This window comes from Dysidea avara, chromosome 6 (genome assembly GCF_963678975.1).
Source record: "Dysidea avara chromosome 6, odDysAvar1.4, whole genome shotgun sequence".
Taxonomy (NCBI): Eukaryota; Metazoa; Porifera; class Demospongiae; order Dictyoceratida; family Dysideidae; genus Dysidea; species Dysidea avara.
In genome coordinates, this window is record NC_089277.1 from 12,119,718 (window position 1) to 12,147,404 (window position 27,687).

A 27,687-nucleotide genomic window follows, 5' to 3' on the forward strand; every position below is an offset into this window, starting at 1 on the left:
TATCCATGGCAGTTAAGAACACAATATTAATTCTCAACATCAGAAATAACAACAAAAAACAATTCATTTTGGTCAGCCAAAATGATCAATAGCATCTAGTAATTCTTTTAGCTTATTCCTATAACTTATAGTTCATTTAACTCTACAAAGGGAGTTTCAGGTGGTGCGAACTTTTCCAGGTACGTAATTCTTATCAATCAGTGGCTCAACTAGAAACATATGTAGACACTTCTCATTCTGTGCCAGTGGGTGACCTGCGATTCTGTAACATGACAAAATGTATGTAATTTTGAAATGTATATATATATTTTTAATAATACTGTGGCTTACTTATTCAGAAACTGTTCTAAAGACTCCCTACGTTGTTCAATGAACTCATCATCAAAAATACCTGCAGAAAAAAATTGTGCATAAGCAAAGACTCACTCTGTGTGTGCATATGAGTGTGTGTGTGTGTGTGTGTGTGTGTGTGTGTGTGTGTGTGTGTGTGTGTGTGTGTGTGTGTGTGTGTGTGTGTGTGTGTGTGTGTGTGTGTGTGTGTGTGTGTGTGAGTGCATTGTGTGTGCGTGCGTGTGTGTGTTGTGTGTGCAGGTGTACATGGGTATGCACATCATGAGCTACAAAAATCATAACTGTAGGCACATTACCATCATCTTTTCTAAATGGAAGCTGTCGTGACAGAGCCTTTCCTGGTAACGTTGGTACTAAGATCTATGGACACAGAAAGTATTAAATCATGAAGGCATATACTGTAACACAACCAACCTTGCTATCCCGTTCTAGCTCCTTTTTCAACCACTCAAAGTCACTATACCTTCTTCTGACCGAAGAATCCTTTATCTTGAATATTGGGATATTTGTCTGCAAGAAAAAAAGCCTAAACTTAACAACGCAATTTTTGTACTGATACTGCTCAACCTGTCAACCACAATTTCCCCTATCATTACCTTCTATGTACAAAGTTATGTTACCAAAATTTTAATGACTGTGGAAGTTGCTTGATGAAAATCAGATGTTCAGTTTTAAGTTAATTACATGATAAGTATAATTCAGTCAGTGATTCTCCAGAAACCGGAACACACAGTTACAAGAGATGATGTAGTAGTCAGTTACAAGAAATGATGTTACTCGTAGTCAGTCCAACATACACCTACATCTTCCTATAGGTTGTTGGCTTACTTCCCTATTGCTGTCCTAACAGAAACTGTTAGCACAAAGATGGGACCAATACTATCACACAGGCTGTACATCCAAATTTCACTTCACAAAGCAGCTTCTTGTTTATTACTAAAATACTACAGCACTACTATAAACTGTCACAATATGTGTCACAAACTACATTTTGTCACATACCAGGCCTAGGTCATATCTCGATCAGAATACATATCTGTATTATGTAATTTATAGTTAAGGCATCCATGTGTGCGTACGGAAAATACAGGATGAGGGTGTGCGTGCGTGCGTGCGTGTGTGTGTTGTGTGAAAAGGCTAATACAGCATGAGGCAAAGCCTAGTCTTGTGACCCCCCCAAATGCTGTATATTATGTACACACAAGCATAGGCAGTGCTACACTGCACTTCTTGGTAGCTTTGTTTGGAGTGTGTATCTCGAGTACCTACACCACTTCAATTTTAATTAACTTGTCAAACTATCAGTAAGTGCATGCTCACATAAGTCATAGATAGGAGAATTAGTTTTAGTGATTTAAGTGATAATTATGCATGCGATCGGTCATGCTATCTGTTTTCTTCGTAACATTCATAACTATTGTATCTGCCCAATTGTATAGTAGGGATGGTAGGCGTGGCCCATGAAAAACATCACCCAAAATCAGCCTAACGTTTCCCAGACGATGATGAGGCAGTATTGGTTAGGTAAAGCTAAGCCCAAACAAGCCATCAGCTTGACCCGAATTGTTTTCAACAAGTTGCTATGGAAGTTTTTTTAAATGGAATTTTCTAATGAGTGACTGACTGAGTGACGGACTAATGCTTTCAGACAAGTGTAACTCAATAACGACTAAGGCTACGGCCTTGATTTTTCACTGTTCAATGTCGCTTTGGCCCGAGAGGTGCCTTTTGGCATATCACAGTACTCTTTATGGACTTACCAGTGTCCTCCTTTATGTCCCATTCATCTTTGCTGACAGCGAAAAGTGTCAATTGGTGGTAGCACGTGATGGCTTCCCTTCATAATGGAAATTGTCCGTATATTTCATAGTGGCTACTTTGATTGCAAAGGTGCTTTTTGAACAGTTCTTGATTCGTACTGCTGTGTAACAGGTTGAGCATAGCCAACAACAAAGCGTAATGGATACTTCACTTTAAGATGATAATTGGGCGTGCAGCGCCATTTCTTTATTTTGTTGCAGTATGCTTGGGTTCACCAGTCAAAAAAGTTAATAAACTAGTATGCAAAAAATTGGAATTTTTTAACTAGAGTAGGGACCATAGCACATCGCTAAAAGTACTGAAACAAGCTGGAGTAGTGCACGATATGAAATTACAATTAAACAATATGAAGTGATATATCCATGCATACATTTCAGTGCTTTTTATCGATGTGCAATGGTCCCTACTCTAGCAAATTTTTGTACACATATACTTTACGGAAAATACCTTACACTTCGTTACTTTGATCCTCCATCCTCTCACACAAAGTACAATATCTTGTATTACAGAGCCAACCAAAAGATGAAAATTGTGCAAGGCATAAAAAGTTATTAGTCACGGAAGTTAGAAAAAAAATAGCGGTTATGACTGTGCCTAGAGCCATGTTTTCACATGCTTAGTAGCGTACACATACATAAGTTCACAACAAATTACAAGATCTGATGCTATGTATACATACAGCTAAGGCTGGCAAATCAATACTACATTATGATATGGAATATACCCCAACCTAAAAAGGACACCTGAAATAAAATGATCCCTAGGGGACCAATGAACACTAATAAACACTAATCAAATCTATAAAATTGGATTGAGTTAAAATTCAGCAATAACTTTCCTCCATTACTACAAGACTCTCAAATACAACATTCACTCATGTGCCTCCTAAAATAGTCATAATTATCTACCAGGATAAAGCCACTAAACTACAGACTATACACAGGATACATGTATATGTGTATTACTAATTAAATTTCTAACATAATCCTACATTTTTCACAAGAAAAGGCTTCTAACCAATTTATTACAGTTGAATCTATAAAACCAACTTGTCTTAGTAAAAAGGAGAAACGTTATGGATTCTCTGAGCTACAGTAGAAAAAAGGGAATTTACTGTAGTGATGCAACTATGAATTGCATTTGACTAATATTCTGTGTCTTATCATTCACTCTTACTAATAGCTATTTTTAATAGCTAAATGTAAGAGGTCATAATGTGTACTGTGTACATATGCATAACTGATCATAAAAGTGTACTAGAAAATTGACCTAATTACATGCAGTAACCCTTAGCACATAAACCAACAGAATACCATGATAATCATGACAATGTTGCCAAGTTGTCTGTACTATTACATGTTCCAATGTATTGCTGAATTAACAAACCCCAGTGTGCTAGGATCAAATCACATGATCTTGTGGTTGGAACAATAGTTAGTTAGTTCCCATACACCTAGCAGTACTTTACTCAGGATACAGTGAAACCTGTGTATTAAGGACACCTTGGGACCAACTAAAAATGCCTTGATTATTAACATGTCCTGACTTTCCAGGTCAGTTTCCATGCTAAGGGATACTTTGGGGGCCATTACCAAGTGTCCAAATTATACAGGTGTCCTTACTTTCAAATTCATACAAATTCAGTTTTATGTTTTATTGAGTGGATTCTCCTACATAAATGTTACAATTACAATGTAGTTACATATGAAAATTTGTAATGCATATGACCTTTTGGACAGACACTCAGCTGAGGTTAGCTGCAACAGCAAGAAGTGATTTATAGAGTATAGCAACTTCACTACCAAAATCACCATTGTATTAAGCCATAAGTGATGAATCAGAAATGTACAAAGCAAAAGAGCTGACTAGTACCCACCACCCAATGTAAACAAGCACTGCCAGAAGAAGCTAGAAATTTGGATGAATTTTTAAAAAGCTCAACAAACCTATCCAAGGGAACCATATAATACATTAATTTTTACTTTTTCAAGCCACTCAAATATACACCCCTCCTCTTCCCTTTTCACAGTGCCATTTTATCACTATTTTAATGAACAATATAACTACAGTGCACCGACTACTGAGTAAGGATCATCATTTAAACCAACATACTAACAAAGACATGTTGTACTATAACAGTACTACTGTTACTGAAGATTTAGTGGAATAGCTACATGCTAATAAATAGCACAAACAGAGCAACAAGCTAAACATTAATTTTTATTGGAACATTATTGATCTATATTGCTTACATAGGAGCATTACAAGTCATGTTACGGTGGCCCTAAAGGTCGCATCATGCGCCAATATCTAAGCACAACATCTATGCAATGATCAATAATATCCATGTGACGGTAGACGATAACTATGCAACTGTAGACAATAATTACGTGATGATAGACGATTACCTATGCGACAACAGTGATGCAATGATTAACAGTAATGACACGACAATAATGATGAGACGATCGCGTGATTGATGATAATTTTGTACGATGATCACTGGCTGCATGTTGTTACTTGGTCTGAAGTTGAAATTTGTTGTTGCTGCTGTTGCTGCTGTTAATTATTGTTGTTCCTCCTCGTAGTTTGCTTGTTGCATCTTGCTGTTCAAGTGTTGCAGCTTTATAGCACTACCAGCAAGCTACAAACAACAATAGCAAGTGCAGCAGCAGCAGCAACAACAACAACAGGAATGACAACAACAACAGCAGCAGCAATAACAAATTTCAACTTCAGACCAAGTAACAACATGCAGCCAGTGATCGTCGTACAAAATTATCATCGATCACGTGATCGTCTCATCATTATTGTCGTATGATTACTGTCAATCATCGCATCGCTTTTGTCGCATAGGTAATCGTCTATCATCGCGTAATTATCGTCTATCGTTGCATAGTTATCGTCTACCGTCACATGGATATTGTCAATCGTGGCATAGATGTTGTGTCGCTTAGATATTGGCACATGGCGCAACCTTTAGGGCTACCGTATCATGTTTCCCACAACATGCTGTACACATGCTGGATAAACCTTTCCAAACACCTATATTTAGGGAATATGACCAAACATAGTGGGTGTAAGGTTTGTCCGTAAAATTATTTATTATCCACTGTTTGAATTGAATTGTTTCCTAATTACTGCCATGCCTAGCTTGAGGAGCCAGATTTCTAGACCAAGACGTAGCAAAATTTCTACAGTAAATAGTATAGCTGTTTTTTTTTTCAGTTCCAAGTTTGTGACCGGGGAATAGAGCAGATTGGTTATCTACAGTACCACTTATACACAAACGCAGAGGAGGTCCAACATGTTTATGTGAGCCATAGCGGGGGTTTGTACAGAAAATCTATTTCAGGAAGGTAATGCTAAAATATACGTGCCAACCAAAAGAATTTCTTATGCTAAATCCGTTGGTGAAATCAAGCCATCATTCAATATACACAATTCATTGGAGACTTACTCACGTGACTAAGAGCTCACTATATGAAATAGAAGACAAACATCCACCAGGGAAGATAAAAATGAATTTTAGGGGGAAAACAGTATAGAGTTAGCAGTGCTCAGCTATGCAAAGTTGAGTCTAGTGAAAAGTAACATTATTATAGTCCTAAACAGAATCATGTCATCATCGTAAATCGTATAATTATGAGGATTCTATACCAAAGCATAAAGAGGATTTATAGATTAGCACCACACTGGTCAGCAAACAGAGGCACAGTGCTTGGAATATCAGTTGGAACGAACCAACTGATAAACTAACTAGTTGTAAAACGAACCTTCTTTTTACAATATAAGCCCAATACTAACGTCTAAACGTTAGCACTACACTATTTGCCAACTACGTACACAGCCATGCTTGTGTTACACAATACAAAGTGGTCTATAATAATGAAAGCAAATGCTGCAAAGAATACCACCATGTTACCAATGTGCAGTACTTTTCTGAGGTGTACCGTGTCCAGCTAAACAAGCACGACAATTTACAAAGGGTGGGTACTTCAAGATCTATGATGAGCTTACAAAACTTCTACAAATCTTTTGCCACGTACTGCATGTGACATGGTGCTCGCTACATTGAGCGCACTACACCACATAAACATACAATTGTCTATGGTTCAACAGAAGGGATAAACAATAGGGAGCAACCAAATGATAAATAAAGGATCCGTGCAATGTATCGTACAGTATATTGACACTAAATTAGGGCATACATATACGCTTTTTCTACCTTCATCCGGACTTCATAATCCGTGTATCTGTTTCTACCGAATCCGTGCGTCTCAGGGTTGGATACATCAATTTCTAAGAAATTCGCTGGTGCCGCGTAAGCATCATCAAGCGTTTGCCTCTTGGGCGCCAATCTTTTGGTATCCGCCTTAGGGACTTGATCTTCCTCGCCAGAAGCCATTTCTAATCACGAAAGTTTAAAAGAAAGCCGGCTAAAATTCATAAAAAGTCACGGTTGTCGTTCAAAAATGTGTGATTAACACGAAGGCGTAAAATGCTTCATTTAGCACTACAAAGGGAGACTTCTTTGTGATCGCAGTTAAAATGCATTAGATGTGACCGGGAAAATCGCGCCTACAACCCAACACTGATATTTTAAAAGGTTTGATAAAAATCTCGATACTGTATCGTATTGTACCAGTGGTCTGTCTACAGTTAACACCTTGTTTTGATTTTGGGGTAGAGTTTATGTTCACCGAGTAAGAATGGGGAAGAAGAAAAAGGGTGATGGAAAGAAAGGCGATTCGTCTGCAGATGCCCCACCCCCACCGCAGGGCGTGTCCGAAATAGCAGAAGCTGTGTTAAGTTTCAAGTAGGTAAACCTTTTAATATACATATTGCACATTCAACTAAACCCTTATATACAAAATGTAGTTGCTAGTATAATATAGTTGGTGTAGCATGCTTTTACCACGTGCATGCTTACAGCCACGCCCATTGTATAGCTGCACCTAAAATCTGTACTTACAGTGATTGATATTCAACACAGCTAGAATGTAAGTATGCACCAGACAACTCTTATATATACAATCTACAGATACTTATATAACAAGACTGTTGAGATACAAGAATTTGTGTGCCATCAAGGGTCTGCTGGCTCAGGGTATGCATTATTAGGTGTTGTTCTATGCATTGTAGGATTCGTACACGGGAGCAGCTGATCGTTGAACATGAAGATGAGGCTGAAGTTATCCGAGACAGAAACTATCAACAAACAGAAAGAGTGAGTTATATTATGCACTCTCATATGCTTTAAGGGCTGCATGGTCACCTATAGTAAAACGACGATCAAAACAATAACATCGTAGGATCTAGGGGGTTTACCAATAGCTCTCTTCTTCATCTATGCTACTACTCCTCCATAGTCAGTGTTGGGACAGTTACCTTTTATTAAGAGTAACTAGTTACATATTACATTATACTTGCAACTGAACTATTTAGTTACAGTTACATATTACCCATAAAATAAAGTAACTATAATAATATATTACTTTGTGTCCACAGCCTTAAGCTGTCACATGTGAAACTACCACCTTATCAAGTGACATGATTGCGTTGTTGGACAATGTGTAAATCTTGGTTATAAGTAAGAAACTGGTGAATATAAGCTACATTTAGTAGGCTTCATTACTTTGTTGTGGCTAGGCATTACTTAGTGGATTACTAATGAGATTAGTAACTTCATTACTTGTAGTAATAATATTACATAATATTAGATTTGTTACAGTAACTATATTACTTAGGTAATGCTTTACATTTGTAAGTAAAGTAACTTGAGTTATATTACCTGTTTTTATAGCGTATTTTGTTATATTACTTAGTTATCACAAAAATAATAATATTATGTAATGCGTTACCCCCAACACTGTCCATAGTATATATTCAATTAGATACACTGTATACAATGGTAAAAGCACCACAGGAATGAGGTACATGAACTATACTTCCTGATAGAACATGGTAGCCAACTACTTATAAGCTTTACACAATAATCAATAGCTTTTTGATAGCCCTGCAGGGAACGATAGCTTAGATGCTGTCTATTCTTTTTTCATATATATACACAGAACAAGAAGCTACTTGCAGAAAAAGAGCAATACATGAAGACATTATTTGATCAAGTTAAAGAAGAGGAGGCTAAACTTTGTGAGGCTAAGAAAGTGGCACGCAGTGATGTTGAAAATTCCTTACTTGAAAAGTTGAATTATGTCCATACGTCTCATCAAGAAATCAAAGGTCTGTATAGCCACTGTTGGCTTACAAAAAAATCATTACACTGCAAGTCTGTACATCACCATGTGTGTAAAGATTGCACTGGATTTACGTACTAGCTATACCATGCATTGTTTCCTTGAATACAATGACATAGCATCTATATATCTCAGTACAGCCATATACAACATCACTCATATGTCACTGTGAATTTTTCAGCATGTTCACACAGTAGACGACAGTATAATATTAGTGAAATTCACCTATTGTATGCTTATTACCGTAAGGAGGGATATAGTTAGTATTGACTAAGAGAAATAAACACCCCCCTCTTGTTTTTGAATAGTGTTTTGTGTTAGTGATGTTCATTACTGTTCCATAGTAATTTTTCAAAACCAATAACAATACTACTTTGATATTCTGAATACTGTCCTCCAGTCTTAACATGTTGTTCATACTGTAGAGATGGGAGAAGCAATTGAACAACTGGACAGTAAGTTAGCGGTCAGTGGAGAAGAATTACAGAGGATTAAACATTACAAGGTGAGCAATAAGATCTCTGTATAATATTATTTTCATGTGTACAATGTTTCATGGTTTGCAATACACAATGAAAATGTCCATCTCAATATTGTCTGCAGTATAGTACAGATGTTGATAGTGCCACACAGTACAAAGTGTTGATCAAATCAATAAGTGGCATGCAATTAATGTGTTAATATTAAGCTCGATCATTAGCACTACACTTCAGAATCTGGCTGAGTGTGAATGCAACTATTAAATATAGGGCCTGTTTATAATGTGTCATGGTCAATAAACAGTTGTTTGATTGTACACTATATAAATATTTACACTGTATATAGGATGTATTATTGATAAAGAATAATAACAGAATTGATGCCATCAAAGCAGAAATGGAGAGAATAAAAAAGGAAGGAGCTGAGCAAGAAGGTATAATGTGCATGCATGTCATGCAAGGTGTGCCTATGCACTTCAAGGCTAGGACATATACCTTGTTTGTATGTGCTAACATGTAATATTCATACGGTTTATGCATGCACACAAGAATACATGCTCACCATGCATACACATTTGTTGCTACACAGCATAATGGTTGTGATATTACTGCTATAGTTGATGTTAATGAGAAGTTAAAAGTGATTAGAGAAGACGTACTAAAGTTGACGGAAGTGTTGATAGACTTACAGCAAAAACAAATCTCAGAAGTAACCGACCCTTCCCTTGTATGTGTAAGTATTTAACATATGTGATGCTTTACAGAGGCTCATGGACTCACTACATCCTGAAGTTAAACAAGAGCTTAAAGATAACGTTTGGCTTAAACGAGAGGTGATTGTACTATTAGAATACTTTATGCTGTTCAAATACTTTTATGTGTCACAGATTGGATTACAAAAGAAAGCTTTTGATAAACTTAGTCGTGAGAACACCTTTTTAGAGCAGCGTAATCTCAAGCTGATGGGTGGCATACACAAACTTAAAATGGCAGACCTGAGAGCCATGAGGTGACCATATTACAACTTTATTGTATTGTCAGTCGTATACTTGTAGGAAAGTGTGTCAACCAGAACTTGGTTCACCTCCCCCGGACACCTCCATGCCCATGTTGCTATCTACTAACAACTTATCCTGGCAACAATTTGCAGAGAAAGCAGCACAGGTCACCAAATTGCTCACAGAGAGAGCATGCGTACATATGCTTATATATATCGTGCATATACTCACACATGCACGCACACACGGACACACACACAAGTTCCTATTCATCTACAATGCTTGTGTGAGAAATATCGTACAATTGAGTGAAAGCAATTCGAATCACATTCATAGATATCTTCCACTACTATAGCTAAGTTGATGTGGTCATGTCTTTTACAGGGTGAAACACCAATGTACACAAGCCTGGAATTGCGTATGATGGGAGTGGATGGCACACGTGCATATTTATCTACACCACCAGATTGTGTGAAGCTACCACCAATTTCAGGCAAGCCTCGGACTGCTGCAGCCAGCTCAAGGCCATATTGGCCAGTCACAAGTAACATGTTGAAAACCCTACTAACTTCAACTGATGCATCAAACTCATCTCAAACCACTTCACCTTAATATATAACAGATGTTTACGTATATTTTTGTAAAACGAAAAAAATACGTATCCTAAAATTTGCAAGTTTTAAACTTTGATATAGACTAATTAATTTACGGAGTTCTGTATAATAATTTTTTCCGGGGCACGCTCACGCGCATGCCTTGTGATCATTTTGTAGTCGTGGCATCTCGTGTGACAATAGAGGCGAGAATAGAAGGCAGCGATGAAGCGACTGGTCGCTACCGTTACAATACTCGTGTGTTTATTGGCAGTGGCGCAGACTGAGCACACATGTCGGGATGGCTGCGACTACGGCAATACATTGGGAGGCGTTGACTTGAGTCATTTAAAAGGGTAAATTGTAGTTTTGGGCTGTGTTAAATGGTTTATTGTTAACATTGTTGACTAAACTCACATTTATATATGTACGTTAGCAACTCATGACACAGTTATATAATCGGGAAGTTTTTCATACAGTACAGAAGGTCACAACTAGTGACACGTGTTTACACTGCCCCTCTTTAAATCTAGTGCTCTCCTAAAAGTAATGTATAGGTCTCCAGTGTTTAGCATAGATATAAGTTGTATTTATCTATGCCTGTGCATAATTAACATGCTGAACTATCATGTAGGGTTTGGGAGACGGTGTATTACTCAAGGTCAGAAGGAGCTATAGAAGACAATGAAGCAACGTTCTTTAATATCAGTCTCTGTGGTGGTATCACTGGCCGATGGCAGCCAACACAATGCACAAACTCGCCAACGTCAGTGTGTATGCGTAGCTCAGACAATGCCGTGTTCTCACTAGCAGACACACCTAGCTGTGATGTAACATATGATTCAACCAAACGACATGTACAGTTCATATATAATTACAGTAGTTCAGCAGAAACAACATTTCACAAAGGCAACGTAACTATCACCTTAATATGTGGCCAACATCTGGTACGTATGTGTGTGCTGTGTAGTACAAAAATAGTCCATGCAGAATATTGTTGACATAACTACAGTACATTTACTGGAATAATGGGTGCATGTTATAGTGTTCTTGATGTAGTGTAATGTGTATTTCAATTAAACTCTCAATTCCTAAATCATGTACAGTTGGTGTAACCATTACTAAACTTTGAGGACTCACAAGTAGAAATTGTAAAGCTGTAATTCTATTATAGACTTATATGCATCATGTGCAGTCAGTTTCATAATGCATTGCCAACATTGTATGTATAATATGTGTTATAATTGCTGCTATTGGATATCGATATAATGGTATTGAATTATATGATCTTACTACTGGTAATGGTTTAATGGCCTTTGCATGTCACCAAATTGATTGTCTTTCTTGGTATTGCTGTACAAAATTATACATGCACTACAAACAATCAATAACCATTAACACTTCACGTGTTTCATAAGAAATTTTTAAGTAGAAGAGATGTCCACACATTAATGGAATTTTTTTATTGCAATCAATTGCAATAACTAGGACCTGTACCAAAATTGCTACTGTTTGGTGAGCTCTGTAGCTTGTACATGTATTGATTTAATTTTCATACCTTCAATTTGTTACACTTGTATGTGAGCAAATAAATCAAGTCGCCAACATAGTAAAGGATTTTGTATGGTAGCAAATGTTATATCTCCAATTTCTTTCCAAGAACTGGAGTTCCTAGTAGAGTACTATCATTATACTTACACTAACTGTATACTTTCCAGTTCAAAGGGTTTATGTATTACGTTTGATCAATTGATTGAAAGGTATTAGGAAGTTAGCCATAGGTAGTTAACCATTCTTGTATTGCAGACATAGTATGAATATGTGTTGCTACGCATATGCCTACATGATTGTCATGTTTTTTTTCACAAATAGTCACAAAAATTGGGTCACCTAAATTATTATTCTGTTCTGGGTTATGACCATCAAAAAGTTTGTCATGGTAACGGATGATGGTACGCATCATAAGGCACTTTCCTAGCCCTGCTCGAATGTAAATTGCTACTAGATAGTTTTGTAACAAGTGTAGCTTGTAGGTAAAAAACCAAAGCAGGTGGTGTGGATTTTGTCATTTATTACCTGTTGCATCAATACTACTTATAAACACATGAATGAGTGAATCCATTAATATTTTGTGCAGCCTGTCTATGGTTTGGATCATCCAAATATGGCACAAGATACCACCTATGCACTTTAATTTTGCATGTTAATTTGGCCCGGCATATTTGTGCATATCTCTCTCTAGTGAATCCTTACTTATTTTAAGACCACCTTTACCCCCAAACATACCGTATATCTGTAGTTTGATTTGTGAGAAATTTAATTTGGTATATTTTAGTTGTGTTGACCAAAATGATATCTTGTTGATATGCTTTGCCTATGGTCTCATGTGACCAAGACACAGCCATTCACCATATCAACAATCTTCCAATATAGTATACTATTTTATTTCCCAATTTGCCTAGTATAGTACCTGCCAATCTGACATGGTAGTTAAAGGTATATGCTTGTCATTAAAATGGCCTCCTCTCTTCCCATCAGTGGACCTATTAATGAGATTTTACTGTACGTATTTGATTGAATTAGAATTTGTAATTTATATATTACCAGTTTGTGTGTGGTACTTGTGATTATGGTACCTGGCTCTGTATGTGTACATTACATATCTGTCTACACTTCTATATCCTGTTGACTAATTTTATTGATCTGCACCTGTACATTTTTAAGGATCAGAAACCTGATGTTGTTCACTCACTTGTTGAATTCTTTCCCTACAGGGTGTTCCTGAAGTTGTGTACGGAGATCCCCATAGTGGAAATATTCAAATAATTTGGGTCACCAGTGCCGTGTGCACACAAGAACGTCAGCCTATTCATGAGAGCAAGTGCTATACTATTGGTAGTAACTCTGCTGCTGGTATTGATGCCGAGACTTACGATCTCTCATATCTTATTAAATCTGGAGGATATAAGCTTAAAACAGATGGTCTACCCCATGGTGAGTTCACTCTCAGTCTGTGCCGTCCGTTGGACATCCCTGGTAACTGCAATGGTTCAATGTTTTGTTTAAGCAATGGAAGCTTCTTATCTAACAATGCTCCTTTCCCAATGGCCTACATCAGTGATTCATCATCACTCCAACTCAGAAATAACCTATTATACATAGAATATTTTTCAAAAGACACTCCAGATGTGTGTAATGAAGATGCCAAGGATAGTGCACCCAAACTTCATCGGAAGATTGAAATCCGCTTCATGTGCCCTAAAGACAATGAAATAATTGGTCCAAAAATTACTTACATTGACGGCAAGGGGTGTCTGTGTACAATACAATGGTATACATCATATGCTTGTGGCATGTCTGCTATTGAATCAACATCATGTATATTAAAGGATCACTCGACAAAACAGACAAAATTTGACCTTACAGAGTTGGGGAAAAATCTCACCACGGCCCTAGTGACTGGTGGAGATGCTGACAGATACTCGTATCATTTTAGTATTTGTTCTGGCAGAGGGGTAGACATTGGTCACTGTCCTAGAGACACTGGTGGCTCTATTGTAAGAGTATCTCAGGAGTACGATACTACATGCCATTCTCTTGGGTCTGACCCTGGCAGATTAAAATATGCTGATGGAGCTCTAACAATGACTTATTCCTATGGCGATCACTGTCATACAAACTTTGCTCGCACTTCAATCATCAACTTCTTCTGTCCTAAAGATGTTAAGGATCTACCAGCAAATACAACTTCTCACTTACGATATGTTGAAGAAGACAATTGCTTGTACACATTTGAATGGGTAACTCCATTGGCCTGTCCTAAAGAAGAAGTAGAGGATGCATCTGATTGTGGTTTTCAGTTAGGAAAAACATCGTACAGTCTAGCACAACTGATTCCTGAGTCAGACACAAATTGGTTGGTTGTCGGTGGTAGCAAATCCTTCAACACATCATGTTATATGATCAGTGCTTGTGGTGGTTTAGTTATAAGTGGAGAAGACTATAAAACAGGATCAGAATTCTGTCTAGCACAGAAAGCCCCTACAACCTGCAATGGATTTAGTGTCTGCCAAGTGTTCTACAATGGTACAGGCCGTCCATTAGGCTATTTTGATGTCACAGATACTTCTAGCATCAATACTATTTCTGATGGAGTTTTTCTTTTGAATTCGACAAAGCTTGGTGGTGTTTGTCCTGGTAGAAAAGATAAGGCGTATTCTACAATGACTTATGTGTGTAAACCTGGAGCCCTTGTGGATCCACCTGTTCTGATAGCCAACTATTATGACTGTGTAATCGAGTTCCAATGGCAAACTGCTGTGGCCTGTCCTCTAGCACACTACCATGGTGAATCAAACAACTGCAAGATTAAAGACATGCGTCTTAACTATGAATACGACCTCTCGTCTTTGAATATTAGTTCATCACTGTACAGCCATTATGTCAAGCCTTTTAACTATACGCTGAATGTTTGTGGTGAGGTTGATTGTGGTGATCAGAAACAAGTAGGGATGTGCCAACATGATGGTGACAAGTTACACAATGCTGGTGCTGTTAGCTCAACACTTGAGTATGAAAATGGCGTCCTAAGAGCTGTGTACACAGGAGGGGAGAAGTGTCATAGTGGCAAACCTAGGAATACGACTATTATATTTCAATGTGATCACTCACATGTCAGTGGTTTGGTTATAGATGATGTAACCGAAGTTCACTGTGAGTACGAAGTCACTGCTCTCACAAACCTTGCCTGTCCACCAAACTACAGAGCAGTCGAGTGTGCCTTCCAGGACAAGCTTGGCCGTCAGTACGATCTCTCACAGCTGGCAAAGGAAGATTTTAACTGGGAAGCATCTGGCACAGAATCCAATAATGTTACTTACCTCATAAATGTATGCCGACCTTTGAACAAAGCTCCTGGATGTAGCCCCACCTCTGCTGTCTGTGAATATGTCCTGCCATTAAATGGTAGCGGCTCTGAGCACAAAAAGTTTCTGCAAAACTTGGGTGATGCCTCTACTGGACACTTTACAGTCAGTGACAGTGGAGCTGTGACACTGACCTATCATTTTGACCCTCCAAGTGGTAGCGGAGGATGCCAACGTTTAGTAAGCATTGCTTTTGAGTGTGACAAAGATGCTGAGATAGACGTGAGTTTGTGTGTGTGTGTGTGTGTGTGTGTGTGTGTGTGTGTGTGTGTGTGTGTGTGTGTGTGTGTGTGTGTGTGTGTGTGTGTGTGTGTGTGTGTGTGTGTGTGTGTGTGTGTGTGTGTGTGTGTGTGTATTGGAAGTTGATCATGGTTGCTATTATAGGCACCACCCAGATACCTGTCTGGTGGAGACTCTCAGTCCTCATGTCAATACTACTTTTCATGGCGTACCAGAGCGGCTTGTCCCATTGCCTCAGAAACAGTAGAAAACAGTTGCAAAGTGACAGATGAGGCCTCAAGCTATACATATGACCTGTCCCCTCTACATTCCACTGCCCAAGATTATAACCTGACCGGCTCAGATGGAAATGCATACTGGATTAATCTTTGTGGTGCTTTAATTGATAGCAAGTCATGCACTAAAGATTCTGCTGGCTGCCAGAAACCTAAGGGATCTTCTAGCTTCTTCTCTTTAGGCAAGAGTAATACTGAAAAACTAAAATATGTTGATGGGTCAATAGTAATGACATATGAGGGTGGAAATATTTGCCACCATAACAATAGATCAAGAATTATGGAGGTAACCTTTCAGTGTGATAGTGAAAATGGGAGTATTGGACAACCTCATTTCCGAGAGGAAAATGACTGTCTATATCGCTTCTTGTGGCCAACTGTTTTAGCTTGTAAACCAAAGACAATTGATTGTATTGCTGAAGGAGGGAAATACGACCTTAGGCAGCTATTTGTTGCCACACGTAACTGGCACATTCAGAATTCTGATGTTTACAAGGATCGTCAGCTATACATTAGTGTATGCCAGACACTCAATGTTAGTAAATTTAATGGAAGTTGTCCTGAAGGCTCTGCAGCATGTGAGGTGTACCGTAACGGAACTGGTAAAGGTCTAGGAGGAGTGTACAGTGATTTGAAGGTTGTTAGTGAAGGATTGCTTTCTCTGACATACAGTAATGGAAAGAGATGTCTTAATGGAGACATAGGAATAGTTGTTACACTTTTCAGATGCAATCACAAAGTGGGCATAGTAAGTACACCTGTATATTGTAGTGTACTTATATACCCTACCTCCATCCGTATTATGTACTCATGAATTTAAAAAGTGTTTCCCATATGTAGCGAACAAGTACTTTGATATACCACATTTTGTACAGCTATAAGAGTATTTTTCCAAAAGTTTAATGCTAATAGTATCACCACAACTACCTTCAGATGTTATTTTTATTGTTTATACAGACACTTTAAGTATTTGATTATGGTTTTAAATTTTATATTATGTTGCATTGTTTTTACTAGGGTGCACCACGAATTGTGTCCGTTACAGATAATTGTGAATATGAGATGGAATGGGAGACCTCTTATGCCTGTCCTATAACCGCCACGGTAGCCCATGGCAACTGTACCATTCTTGATCCAGTCACTGATACCCTGGTAAACCTGCATGACCAGTTGAAGAACACGCTTTTCTCTGTAAATGTTGACCATTTTGTGTATAATGTCAGTGTGTGTGGTCAGTCTATAAAATGTGATGGTAACAATAGCCTGCCTCATGGCGGTTGTCAAGTTGAGCTGGAAGGTGAAAAAAGACAATTCTCTGTTGGACTATTAAATGAATCGAGTCTGGAAATGGTTGATGGGAAGTTACGCCTCACTTATGATCACGGCAAAAAGTGCAACCACATTGATGTTCATAGAAAGATGGTAATAAATTTTGAGTGTAATCGTACGGACATTCACGGAACTTTGAAATTTAGAGAAGAAAATAATTGCGAGTATGCTTTCACATTTTCAACAAACTTAGACATTGTCTGTCATCAAGCTACACCCAAGATTGATTGTAGTGTACCTGGCTTTGATCTCACTCCAATTGCCAATGTTCGATTTCTACACCAACCGGTTAAACTGCATTCAAACGGCTTACTGGCACAGTATGCAGTGGCCATGGTCTCCATCTGTCATCCTCTCAATCATTCTAACTTGATGGTGCAGAACTGTACTCCAGGGCAGGCAGCTTGTTTATCAGGACAGTGAGTTTTTAATTTGTGGTTTAACTATTTGACACTTATAAATTTGTGGTTTTAATTCTCTAACTTGTGTAGTACAAGTAGAAAGCATATATATATACATACAGTAGTAATACAAAATCCTTAAAGTGAAGTATCATTTCATGTTTGTTGTGCATTTTCCATAGTGGAGTTGCACTAGACCTTGGACAACCAACAGATCCTCCAGTTGCCATGACTACCGGTGAAGGTGTGGTCTTAACATACAAAAATGGTGCCTCTTGTGAAGGTAGTCAGTCCAAGTCAACCGTGCTAAGGATTGTGTGTGATACTGATGTTGGATTACTGGTAAGTACTAAGTATCTACACACCGGCCTGTAACTAGCACTGTTGGCTTTATCTTAGCAGGCTGTAGGCCTAACTATTGCATACATGTAGCTGTATGTCTCTACTGCAGTAGCAAACTTAACAGTATTTTGTCTAACTGTTTCCTTTTTTTGTTGTTTTAATCCTACTGTAAGTAAGTGTATTATGTATTTCATACGCAGAGTACTCTTAGTTTCATTGGTGATCCACCTTCAGAGAATACTTGTGAGTACGTGTTTGAGGTTAAGAGTAGAGCAGCTTGTTGGCTAAACCACACCACCACTGAATCCTCACCATCTCCTACTACTAGTGCAACTGATAGTGGTACTAAGCCAGCAACTAATGGTGGTACTGAGCCACCAACTAACTCTGTTGTAGTGAAGAACAATACTAATTCATTGTCTCCAACCTTGTGTAGTATTACTGATCCAGTATTTACAAAGACCATCACATTTGAGAGTATTGACAAGGCTACTGGCTACACTACTTCTAATGAAGGACATGATTATGCTATAAGACTATGTGGTCCCTTGCCTGAGAAGACATGTGGAGAAAATGCTGCGATTTGTGTTGGTGGTTCTCGTTTGGTGTCCGCTGAGCATCGTATAGTAGCCATGTCTAGTACAAGTGTTGGATTTTATTATCCCTGGGGGTCCAAGTGTAAATCTCAGAACAGGAATGACACAGCCTTAGTATTAGTGACCTGTGGTAGCCAAACATCATTGAGTCATGCTGGATATTATAGTGAGCTGTGTGAGCACCGATTCTCTCTAACGTCACCTTCAATGTGCTTCAATGATGCTACAACTTTTGTAAGTTTTAAAGCCATATGGCATAGATTCACATGGATTTATCTTCTTGTTTTATTTAGGTGGAATGCATGGCTCAACCCAATGTATCTGTTGAGTATGACCTGTCATCATTAATGGGACAAACTTATAAGGTACAGTAAACTTTGCATGTACACACACGCACGCGCGCACGCACACACACACACACACACACACACACACACACACACACATACACACACACACATACACACACACACACACACATACACACACAAACAGGCTATTCAAACTACAGGTTTAGCTTATTTGTATGTACACTGTAGGGTACTGTAGTACCCAAGCATGGAGACACCAGCCCATATGACATTAATGCTATTGGCACTTTCAACCTCACCGTCTGCCGTAGCCTCAACCCGTTGACCGAGGAAGGGGACAAGTGTGGTCCTGGGAATGCCTTGTGTGTAAAAACTATCAAGGGTGGATATATTGTGAGTATCTATGTGTCTTATACAGTAGGTTTATACTGTATGATTGAGTGTGTTTTCTGTAAAGTGCTATAGTCAACTGCAGATTTTCTATGCAAATGCTTTCGTAGCAATGAATAATTCAATCCCCATTCAAAAATACATTCTTAAGCTTGGTAATTTTTAGCCCGTTATGTACAGTGTATGACATAAAATTTATTGCCTACTTCATGCTAAGTACAGTACAACTCACATTAAAGGTATGATACATCTAGTAGTGTAACTTGTCAAGTATTCTGTAAATTTTAATACCAACTGCATGGACACACCAGCAAGGTCATTAAATGATCTTAAGACCTTCTCCAAAAATTACCCAATAAGGGTGGTCAATTACTACTTCCTATTTGACAAAAGCTCCTTTCGTTTTTATAAACTCACATGGTAGAATTGATTGTGGGTTTTGGATTATCAGTCAGTTTGAGTTTTGCAGTAAATTATTTTCAAATGATATATATTGTTGCTGTATATTAATTGCTGTCCTGCTATATACAAGGAGCTACAATCTTAGCATAGCTCTAAATATCAATACCATATTCCTGAACTTCACATGCAGTACACACAGATGTAGTGCAACATTTGAAGGATAAAACAATGCAGTATACAATTTGTATTAGTTGTACATTTCTTCATTGGTTTTGGCGAACTAAAAGTTGACAAACAATGAGACAGTGATGTACGTCATGGCAGTACACAAGGAGCATCTTCGAATAACTTCAGAGTTCCTTGAGGAGTTACTGTATATGTGGGAAATAATTGATGAATACATTACATTAATTCTATGTGCATACTACATGTATTGTATGTTTGTGTTATTACATTTCATAGGGTCTTGGCCATATGAAGACAGCACCAACAGTTTCACCAGAAGGTCATGTGATATTGATGTATACAGATGGCAGTCCTTGTGGGGATAAGGGTGACTCTAAATATTCTGCGAAAGTTCACCTCATCTGTAACCGTGCAATATTAATGGTATGTGTGTGCATGCGTGCATGCGTGCATGCGTTTGTGCGTGTGGTACATACACGTTGTGTATTTTTGCGTGTGATATTCACTGGTTTGTCCACAGGGTTCTCCAGTGATCATGAAGAGACCAGAAGAATGTATGTATGAGCTGGAATGGGACAATGCCTTAGCCTGCAAGTCTCATTATGACAAGTCAGAGGCAGTACACTGCTTGTTCAACAACACAGTGACTGGAATGGAGATGGACCTACAACCACTAGTAAACCTGACCGCCACTGTGAGTATGGGATAAGTTTAACTAGTGATACTACTTTTGATATATACTCTAATAGAACATACACTAAAATGATCACAGACTTACATGTTGTAGAACCACTTGATGTAGTATTTCTATGCAGTGCAGTAGTTTATTTTTGTTACTAACTCTCCTTTTAGACTACAGTGGATGGTGTACGTTATGATGTCACAGCTTGTGGCAAGGTAGTCAAGATGGTCGGGTCTAAGAAGACCACCCTGGGTATCTACAGGGGCTCCTTCAACTTGTTCAGTGCTCAAGGAGTGAAACTGGATTATAGTGGTGGTAATAAAGACAAGTGTAATGGTGAGTGTGTCCAGTGTACTAATAGTATTGTATGTGTAGTTTCCACTGAGCAAAAACCCTCTGGAAATTTAATCCCTGGTCTGTATTGACTTGTTTACACACCTGTAGGATCACACATACAGAGTAATTTCCCTTTTGAATTCAGTGAGAAAACTTGTGTAGAGTTTGCACATGATTACTGTATTCTCATCAAAAATATATTGATAGTAAATCAGTTGCCTATCTATCCATGTTGTGGTACTGATCCTGTTCTGTTTCCTTCTACAGCTGCTTACCCCTACAGTTCCACAGTGATCATGGAGTGTAGTAGAGGAACTGACGGGGTGGGTAAACTGGTTTACAACAAGGTGAGCCTGATATGTAACAGTTTGCAGTGCTGTACATGCATGCACATAGATTGTGTATCAAGGTGTGTACATACAATTGTGATCTGAGGTACTGTAGTTGCAAGAATTTTGTTTGTTATGTGTTGTAACAATTCCTGTAGGAGATCTCTAATAAATGCCACTCATACTTCACGTGGTGGACAATGTATGCTTGTGGGTCTACAGAACTCAGTTGTAGTACTGAGTTGGGTGGGAAGTTCTACGACTTTTCTGAATTGCACCATTCTCGTTACTGGAGTGTCACTGATAAGTGAGTGTGTATGTACGTACATACGTGTGCGTGTGTACGTGTGTAGAGTAGAACTGAATGATAGTACAATTACGATTGATAGCAACTTTTACAGTTGTATATTACGATACGATAGTATCACGACATTACTACTAGTTATCAGATACTCAAAACCTCACCATGAATAATCCAATTATACACCACGTAACTGCTTTTTTGACACTATATTGGTAAAAATTGTTGTGTATTACATTTGTAATCTTTGTTGTGCATGCTCTACTGGACTTTCACAGTTACCTCAACTACTCATGTTTGCACTAAGCACAGATATGCATAATTTATCACAATAGCGTACAAATCACAATCACGATTGTTACTCACTATCATGATAATTGGTAGATCACAACAATCACTCAGCTCTAGTATAAAGTATACATGCTTGCATGTGTGTACCACTACTACAGATTAAAATATCTATCCTTTCCATTACATGTAGGAAAGATCGCAAGTTTAAGATAAACATTTGTGGTCCTATCACAAACCTACCAACTCACTCTACTGGTAAGTACCTTATACAGGCTGTACAGAAATCACAGATGATTGTAATACACAGGTACAATTAAGTTATAGTACAGTACCACTTGTACAATACTAATAATGTTGTTCTTTTGTACTGAAAACCCATTTGATTGTACATGGTCTCCATCCTAACAGGTTGTAGTTCAGGTGCTGCAGTGTGTCTCAAACTAAACAATTACCAAGAATCGTTCTTGGAGCTTGCTCAGTCTGATACTCAAATGATTTCTGCAGTAGGTCAAGGTAAGTAGTAACACAAGGTGTTTGTACTCTATATAAACCCACCATTGCCTGACAGTGATCTATCACTGCCTTGTCATTGATGTGGTAACATGATTAGATAGTAGCCACATTTTAGACTCTTAACACAGTTGTTTGTTACTGCATTTTTCTCTTACATGTTGCAGGCGATAGTCAAAAGATTATGCTGCACTATTCTGGGGTAGCTCCAAGTTCTCAGAGAAACAAGACATCATGTACATCTTATCATGTCAAGATTGTCATGGACTGTGGCGCTGTGTTATCCAAACCAATGGAACTCCTGTAAGCTTGTACACTGTACAATCATATATGTGACTGGATCTGTGAAAACTGGCCTTATCACCAAAGACAGGAAGTTTGATTTTTTTTTTTCACACAAACAAATTTTAAACACCATCTTGCCCGCCTTCCAGGCCCCCTCTCCCCCCCTCCCACCTCCTTTGGAGTTCACCTGATACAGTCAACCTCGGTTCAAAAACTATCTGAAATGGTGGGAAACTTAGCTATTGACTAATTCTTCAGTGGATGATCTGGAAGTGTTGTAAAATGTGTGAAAATCTGGTATGCGTAGCCTCCACCATTGGCCAGCTACAACACTCTGAATATTTAAAACTGGCATTTCTTGATACTTTTAAATGGGCGATAAGACCAGTTTTCCCAGAGACAGTCACATATTATGTAGCGAGCCCTACCTGTTGTATGAAGTTGGTCACAGAAGTGTTCAAATATCCACAAAAATGAAACCTAAATATTGTGAAAACTACTCTTAATATAACATACATGCTTGTTGATAAAATATTGTGTTTGGATAACTGAAAGTTTGGTGTATTTTCATGAGGGGTCGATCAGTCATGTGCCATAGCTTGTGTTGCCATACTGTATCTGTGCCATTATTATAAGTGACTGGTATGAACTAAATGTGCACACACTTTACTAGTCCATTTTTTGATCATTAGTTTGTGATGTACTTTTTATTTTCCGTACAGTGACTCAATGGATTGTGTATACACTTTCCAATGGAGCACTTCACTGGCTTGTCCTGAACGAGTTATCAGGTAACATTTGATGACTTGTAGTTGTTTGTGTTTACTGAATCATGTGATCTCATAGTGGTGACAACACCGTGTCAGAGTGCAAGGATCAGATTCCCAAGGATAAAAAAGAGAACAGTTACGTCTTTTACCCTAATAAGTTAAAGAGGACTGAAGAAAGTGATATGAAGAAGTGAGGAATCAAGTATAGATGTGATGGCATATACTGTATTTCAATTGTAACCATGTGTGCCATGGATGTTGAATTGATTCATGAATTCTGTTTCTAGTAACTACTATGCAGTGTCGGAAGATGCACATCGTTTCTTCATCAACATTTGTGGCCCAGTAAGGCCTCAACACCTCTATGACCTCTCAGGATGTGGCAGCAAATCTGCTGTGTGCATGCTAGTAGGAGGCCATGCCACTTCTCTAGCCTCAACTGACAAGATAGTTTTCTCTTATGAAGGTAAAGTGTTTAAGAATCAATATGGCTTAGCATACAGTGTACTTAATTAAGCCTCATCCCTGGATACAATTTTACAATTTTTGATTGCAAACACTTTTTGTACTAATTATTTTGTTGGGATTTGAAGTTTTACTACTGCAAGTATGGAGTATGGATGTCATTTCCTTGTTACAGATCGATGGTTGGAGATCTTGATGAGTGAAGGCTCCAACAGAATTATTGTGAGAGTGGAGTGTATCCATGATGAATTGTTTGAGCTTACTGGCTACCATCCAGCTGGTACTGAACATGTAAGTGTCTACTGTCTACACACTACAGTGTGTAGTGCTAGAGTGATGCAGTGTGTCTGTGTACATGTATGTTACATGACTACAGGTGTAGGTTATAATATATAATAGTATCTTTCTCTGATGTATTGTGCTGTTTGCGTACTGCATACTGCATGTGCAATGTGTAAAGAAGATCTGTGACTGCTAAATCCATGTTGAAGTACAGTACCTCCAAAAATACTCTAATAGAACAGTACAATTTGACAGCCACTGTGTATTAACAATGTTTTCTTGTGTTCCAGTTGGAGTTTGAGTACAACAGTACCACTAAGGGTATAACCACTTACTATTTCAGTATGAAGACCGTATTAGGATGTAAATCGTAAGCAACACATTTTTCATAATAATACATATGATTTAAATGGTGTGATGTTAGTACTGGATTTGAAGGTACCACAGCACCTACTACTGCAGCCTCTACCACTACCAGTACATCATCTACTAACGCTAATGGAGGAGGAGATAAGAAGAAAAAGAAGGGCAGTGCTGGAGCAGCGGTGGCCATTGTTATTATAGTGATATTGTTATCACTAGCTGTAATGTCATTGTTTCTGCTGTTGAAAAATGAACGGAGAAGGTTTGTGAGTAATGTCTTAGTTGTGCAAAATGTATTACATAGTGTCTTCATATTATAGGAATATGGTGTTTGAAAAGGCTCAGCAGATGTTTGGACAGCCAAGTAAACCTCCAATTAGTATTGATGCAGAAATGGTAACTGAAATATCTTGTGTGTTACAATGTGTTTTTTCATGTTAGCTAAACCTGTTTTGCAGTGATCTCATTGCTGTGGTCATGGAGTAATGTGTTATGTGTACTAGAGATACAACAATATATCGGTTAATACCATACCTGTTTCACTGCCCATACAAAAGTCTCAATAGTAGCAGTGAAATTTATCCCGTATTTCACTGGTAGCAGTGAAAAAGTTGTAATTGCAATTTCATTGGCTAGAATTTATGTTAACTATGTAGCGCCAATTAGTGTTGACGCATGTTTAGTACATAGTGACAAATTGCGTACATGGCAACGCTAATGCACAGCATGCGTATATGCAGCGAGTATGGTATTAACTGGGAATAGCATGGGTATAGCAGTGAAATTTGGGATAAATACCACGAGTGTTGTATTGGAAATGGAGATAAATTTCACGAGGCGAAAGTACATATTGCGTATCGTGATATATCGACTTATCGTGGCTTGTTGACATGGCTGACAATCAAATTATTGTACATTGTGGTTAAACTGAATAGTATGTAATGCTTCTCAAAGAAAAAAATAGCGTACTTATTTCCCTTAAAAAAAAACATGACCAGAGATGGGGTAACGCGTTACGTAATATAACACGTTACTTTTGGAAATGCAGTAATATAACTTTAAGTTACTTTAGGAAACTATAAGTCGTTACTAGTAACGGGGAAAGTAATATTATTACGTAATGAGGAGTTAGAAGTAACGAGTGATTTTACCGAGAGTAATGAGTAACTTTACCGAGAGTAATGAGTAACTTTACCGAGATGTAACGAGTGATTGTATGAGTAATGATGAGCAAGTAACACATTATAGATGGATTTTACTGCCAATTATCCTTTCTACTATCAATTAATCACCTTAATCCATTAGCCTTTCATCTATAATGGTGCTCAAGTGTTGCATGTACGCGTCACTGATGTGCATTATGTGACTGCATGTGGTTTATATGTTAACTTTAACTTAGCTGTCTTAATAAAAAAGTAACTTAGCATGAATATAAAATAGTAACCTAATATTTGTAGCTAATGTTATTAAGTTAGTAACTTAATATGTAATATTATTAAGTTACTCTTAATTCTAAGTAATATGTAACTGTAATATATTATACTGATATAAAAATAATATGTAATATGTAATATATTACTTTCATGAAGTAACTTCCCCAACTCTGGACATGACCATTGTTTAGACTTCACTTTATATCGTGTAATATATCGCTGTATCGTGATACACCAGAGGCAATATATTGGTATATCTACACACTGTATCGTTGCAACTCTAATGTGTACCAGTTAGATCCTTGGTTATGCTAACAGCTAGTGATGAGATATATCGTATATCTCGATAATTGTGATAGAAACATTTCATCATAATCGTGATACAGAAAAAAAAGCTACATATATCATGATATTAAATAACACAGATTATAGAAAAATGATTTGATATTTGCTAAATATGAGGATATTTCTCTGGCAACATGTGGTGATGCATAAAAAGAAGTGTCAACTTTGTCGAATCATTGTTATAAGCTGACTGAATAAAACTGGTCCTATAATATTATTAACATATTCAATTCATTTATAGTATCATCCCCCATGATACTGTATCGTGATTGTTGTGATATTAAAATTTTCATATCGTGGCATCATTATACTAACAGCATTTTGAAAGATTAGATTGATAAGCAATTTTAAATATGTTTACAGAGCCCTGTTCAGTCATTCTAATAGAAAATACATTAACTCTAATAATGCAAACAGCAATAAAATACTCTAATTGAACAATTGTTTTTAAATTCAGCATATGTTCAGATTACAGAAGATCCAGTGTGTAACTTAAGTCACTTGTTACTTGGGTAGAAATATAAAGCAGCATGTAATACATGTTCAGTTTCTTACAAGATTATTTGCTTCTTGTAGCAACGTTTGATACCATCAGAGACAGATGATGAGAGTGGTAAAGAGAAAGATGACAGTTCATCGTCAGAAGAGGAACATGCTGCAATTAGTACTAGTGGAGAGGATGAGGAACTAATGGATTTATGATAGTTTTTATTACAAATTTATTGTCATTCATGTATGCAAATGAGAATCAAAGTCATGTATAACAATATTGTTAATATTGGAAGCTTTAGCTGGTCCTTCTGTTAGCAACTTGTATAAGAAGGTAAGACTGTAAACCATGTACTAGTTAAGCACAGTTTTGAAACCATTTTGTATAGAGGTGTATGCTCTATTAAAGCAAATGAAATTAAGTATATGTATGGTATACATTGTAAAAAGTACATGCATTGTATGATGACAATCTTGAAAGCATTTGTTATTTCCGTTTTGGGTTTGAACACGTTCTTGCAGAAACTCAAAACAATTCACATAATGTTGTACAGTTCTGATATAAAACACTTTGTGGAGCATTGTACAGAACATGCAAGTCATAATGGTTTTGTTTTGTGAACAGAATTATAGCGTGCAATGTTAGTGGGCACACTAAGTGTGTCAGGATTCTCTGTACTTTCAAGGATCTCCATTATTGAAACTTTGTTACTCATGTTTACATATTAGCCTAATTCATAATCTTATCCTGCCGCTGTATAGAATTATAGAATTACTTTGCAGTTGGCACGAAAAAGATTTCATTTCACTATCCAGTAATCCATTCCACTGATTTTATTCATCTTGAGCTCAGATCTTAGTCTTAACATCAGTAGTAAACATCTTTTGAAGGTGTTGATGAACAGCTGCA

At 37.6% G+C, this 27,687-nt stretch overlaps 3 protein-coding genes across 3 annotated transcripts; 2 read left to right on the plus strand and 1 right to left on the minus strand.

Moving 5' to 3' along the window:
- Positions 1–12: 12 nt before the first annotated feature.
- LOC136258217 (sorting nexin-12-like) lies at positions 13–6,628 on the minus strand. Its single transcript, XM_066051544.1, has 5 exons — positions 6,401–6,628; positions 766–861; positions 648–711; positions 331–391; positions 13–262 (listed from the first exon to the last, which is right to left on the minus strand). The coding sequence occupies exons 1-5, from the start codon at positions 6,578–6,580 to the stop codon at positions 157–159; spliced, it is 507 nt and encodes a 168-aa protein (XP_065907616.1). The 5' UTR covers positions 6,581–6,628; the 3' UTR covers positions 13–156.
- Positions 6,607–10,575, plus strand: LOC136258216 (coiled-coil domain-containing protein 83-like). The gene is made up of 11 exons (XM_066051543.1): positions 6,607–6,781; positions 6,835–6,991; positions 7,318–7,402; positions 8,247–8,415; positions 8,855–8,934; positions 9,255–9,342; positions 9,526–9,617; positions 9,673–9,741; positions 9,796–9,917; positions 9,964–10,072; positions 10,291–10,575. Exons 2-11 carry the CDS (start codon positions 6,885–6,887, stop codon positions 10,516–10,518), a joined length of 1,149 nt encoding a protein of 382 aa, XP_065907615.1. The 5' UTR covers positions 6,607–6,781; positions 6,835–6,884; the 3' UTR covers positions 10,519–10,575.
- A 77-nt stretch (positions 10,576–10,652) lies between these two features.
- On the plus strand, positions 10,653–27,055 carry LOC136258212 (cation-independent mannose-6-phosphate receptor-like). The gene is made up of 25 exons (XM_066051539.1): positions 10,653–10,855; positions 11,134–11,446; positions 13,274–15,646; positions 15,809–16,687; positions 16,957–17,687; positions 17,852–18,011; positions 18,212–18,841; positions 18,901–18,972; positions 19,147–19,311; positions 20,173–20,319; positions 20,417–20,590; positions 20,749–20,914; positions 21,182–21,261; positions 21,402–21,550; positions 22,026–22,090; positions 22,244–22,348; positions 22,513–22,648; positions 23,353–23,421; positions 23,477–23,590; positions 23,688–23,866; positions 24,041–24,156; positions 24,438–24,517; positions 24,572–24,772; positions 24,831–24,906; positions 26,865–27,055. Exons 1-25 carry the CDS (start codon positions 10,725–10,727, stop codon positions 26,988–26,990), a joined length of 7,437 nt encoding a protein of 2,478 aa, XP_065907611.1. The 5' UTR covers positions 10,653–10,724; the 3' UTR covers positions 26,991–27,055.
- The last annotated feature ends 632 nt before the right edge of the window (positions 27,056–27,687 follow it).

What these genes read in the sequence shown, in the direction of transcription:
- LOC136258216 (XM_066051543.1), top strand. Translation starts at nt 6,885, where the DNA reads ATGGGGAAGAAGAAAAAGGGTGATGGAAAGAAAGGCGATTCGTCTGCA. An exon ending in GTCTCATCAAGAAATCAAAG is followed by an intron (nt 8,416 to 8,854) that starts GTCTGTATAGCC and finishes TTCATACTGTAG; the next exon opens with AGATGGGAGAAGCAATTGAA. An exon ending in GCAGACCTGAGAGCCATGAG is followed by an intron (nt 9,918 to 9,963) that starts GTGACCATATTA and finishes GTATACTTGTAG; the next exon opens with GAAAGTGTGTCAACCAGAAC.
- LOC136258217 (XM_066051544.1), bottom strand. Translation starts at nt 6,580, where the DNA reads ATGGCTTCTGGCGAGGAAGATCAAGTCCCTAAGGCGGATACCAAAAGA. An exon ending in AGCTAGAACGGGATAGCAAG is followed by an intron (nt 712 to 765) that starts GTTGGTTGTGTT and finishes CTGTGTCCATAG; the next exon opens with ATCTTAGTACCAACGTTACC. An exon ending in TTAGAACAGTTTCTGAATAA is followed by an intron (nt 263 to 330) that starts GTAAGCCACAGT and finishes GTCATGTTACAG; the next exon opens with AATCGCAGGTCACCCACTGG.
- LOC136258212 (XM_066051539.1), top strand. Translation starts at nt 10,725, where the DNA reads ATGAAGCGACTGGTCGCTACCGTTACAATACTCGTGTGTTTATTGGCA. An exon ending in ATACTGATGTTGGATTACTG is followed by an intron (nt 18,012 to 18,211) that starts GTAAGTACTAAG and finishes TTTCATACGCAG; the next exon opens with AGTACTCTTAGTTTCATTGG. An exon ending in GTAACCGTGCAATATTAATG is followed by an intron (nt 20,320 to 20,416) that starts GTATGTGTGTGC and finishes GTTTGTCCACAG; the next exon opens with GGTTCTCCAGTGATCATGAA.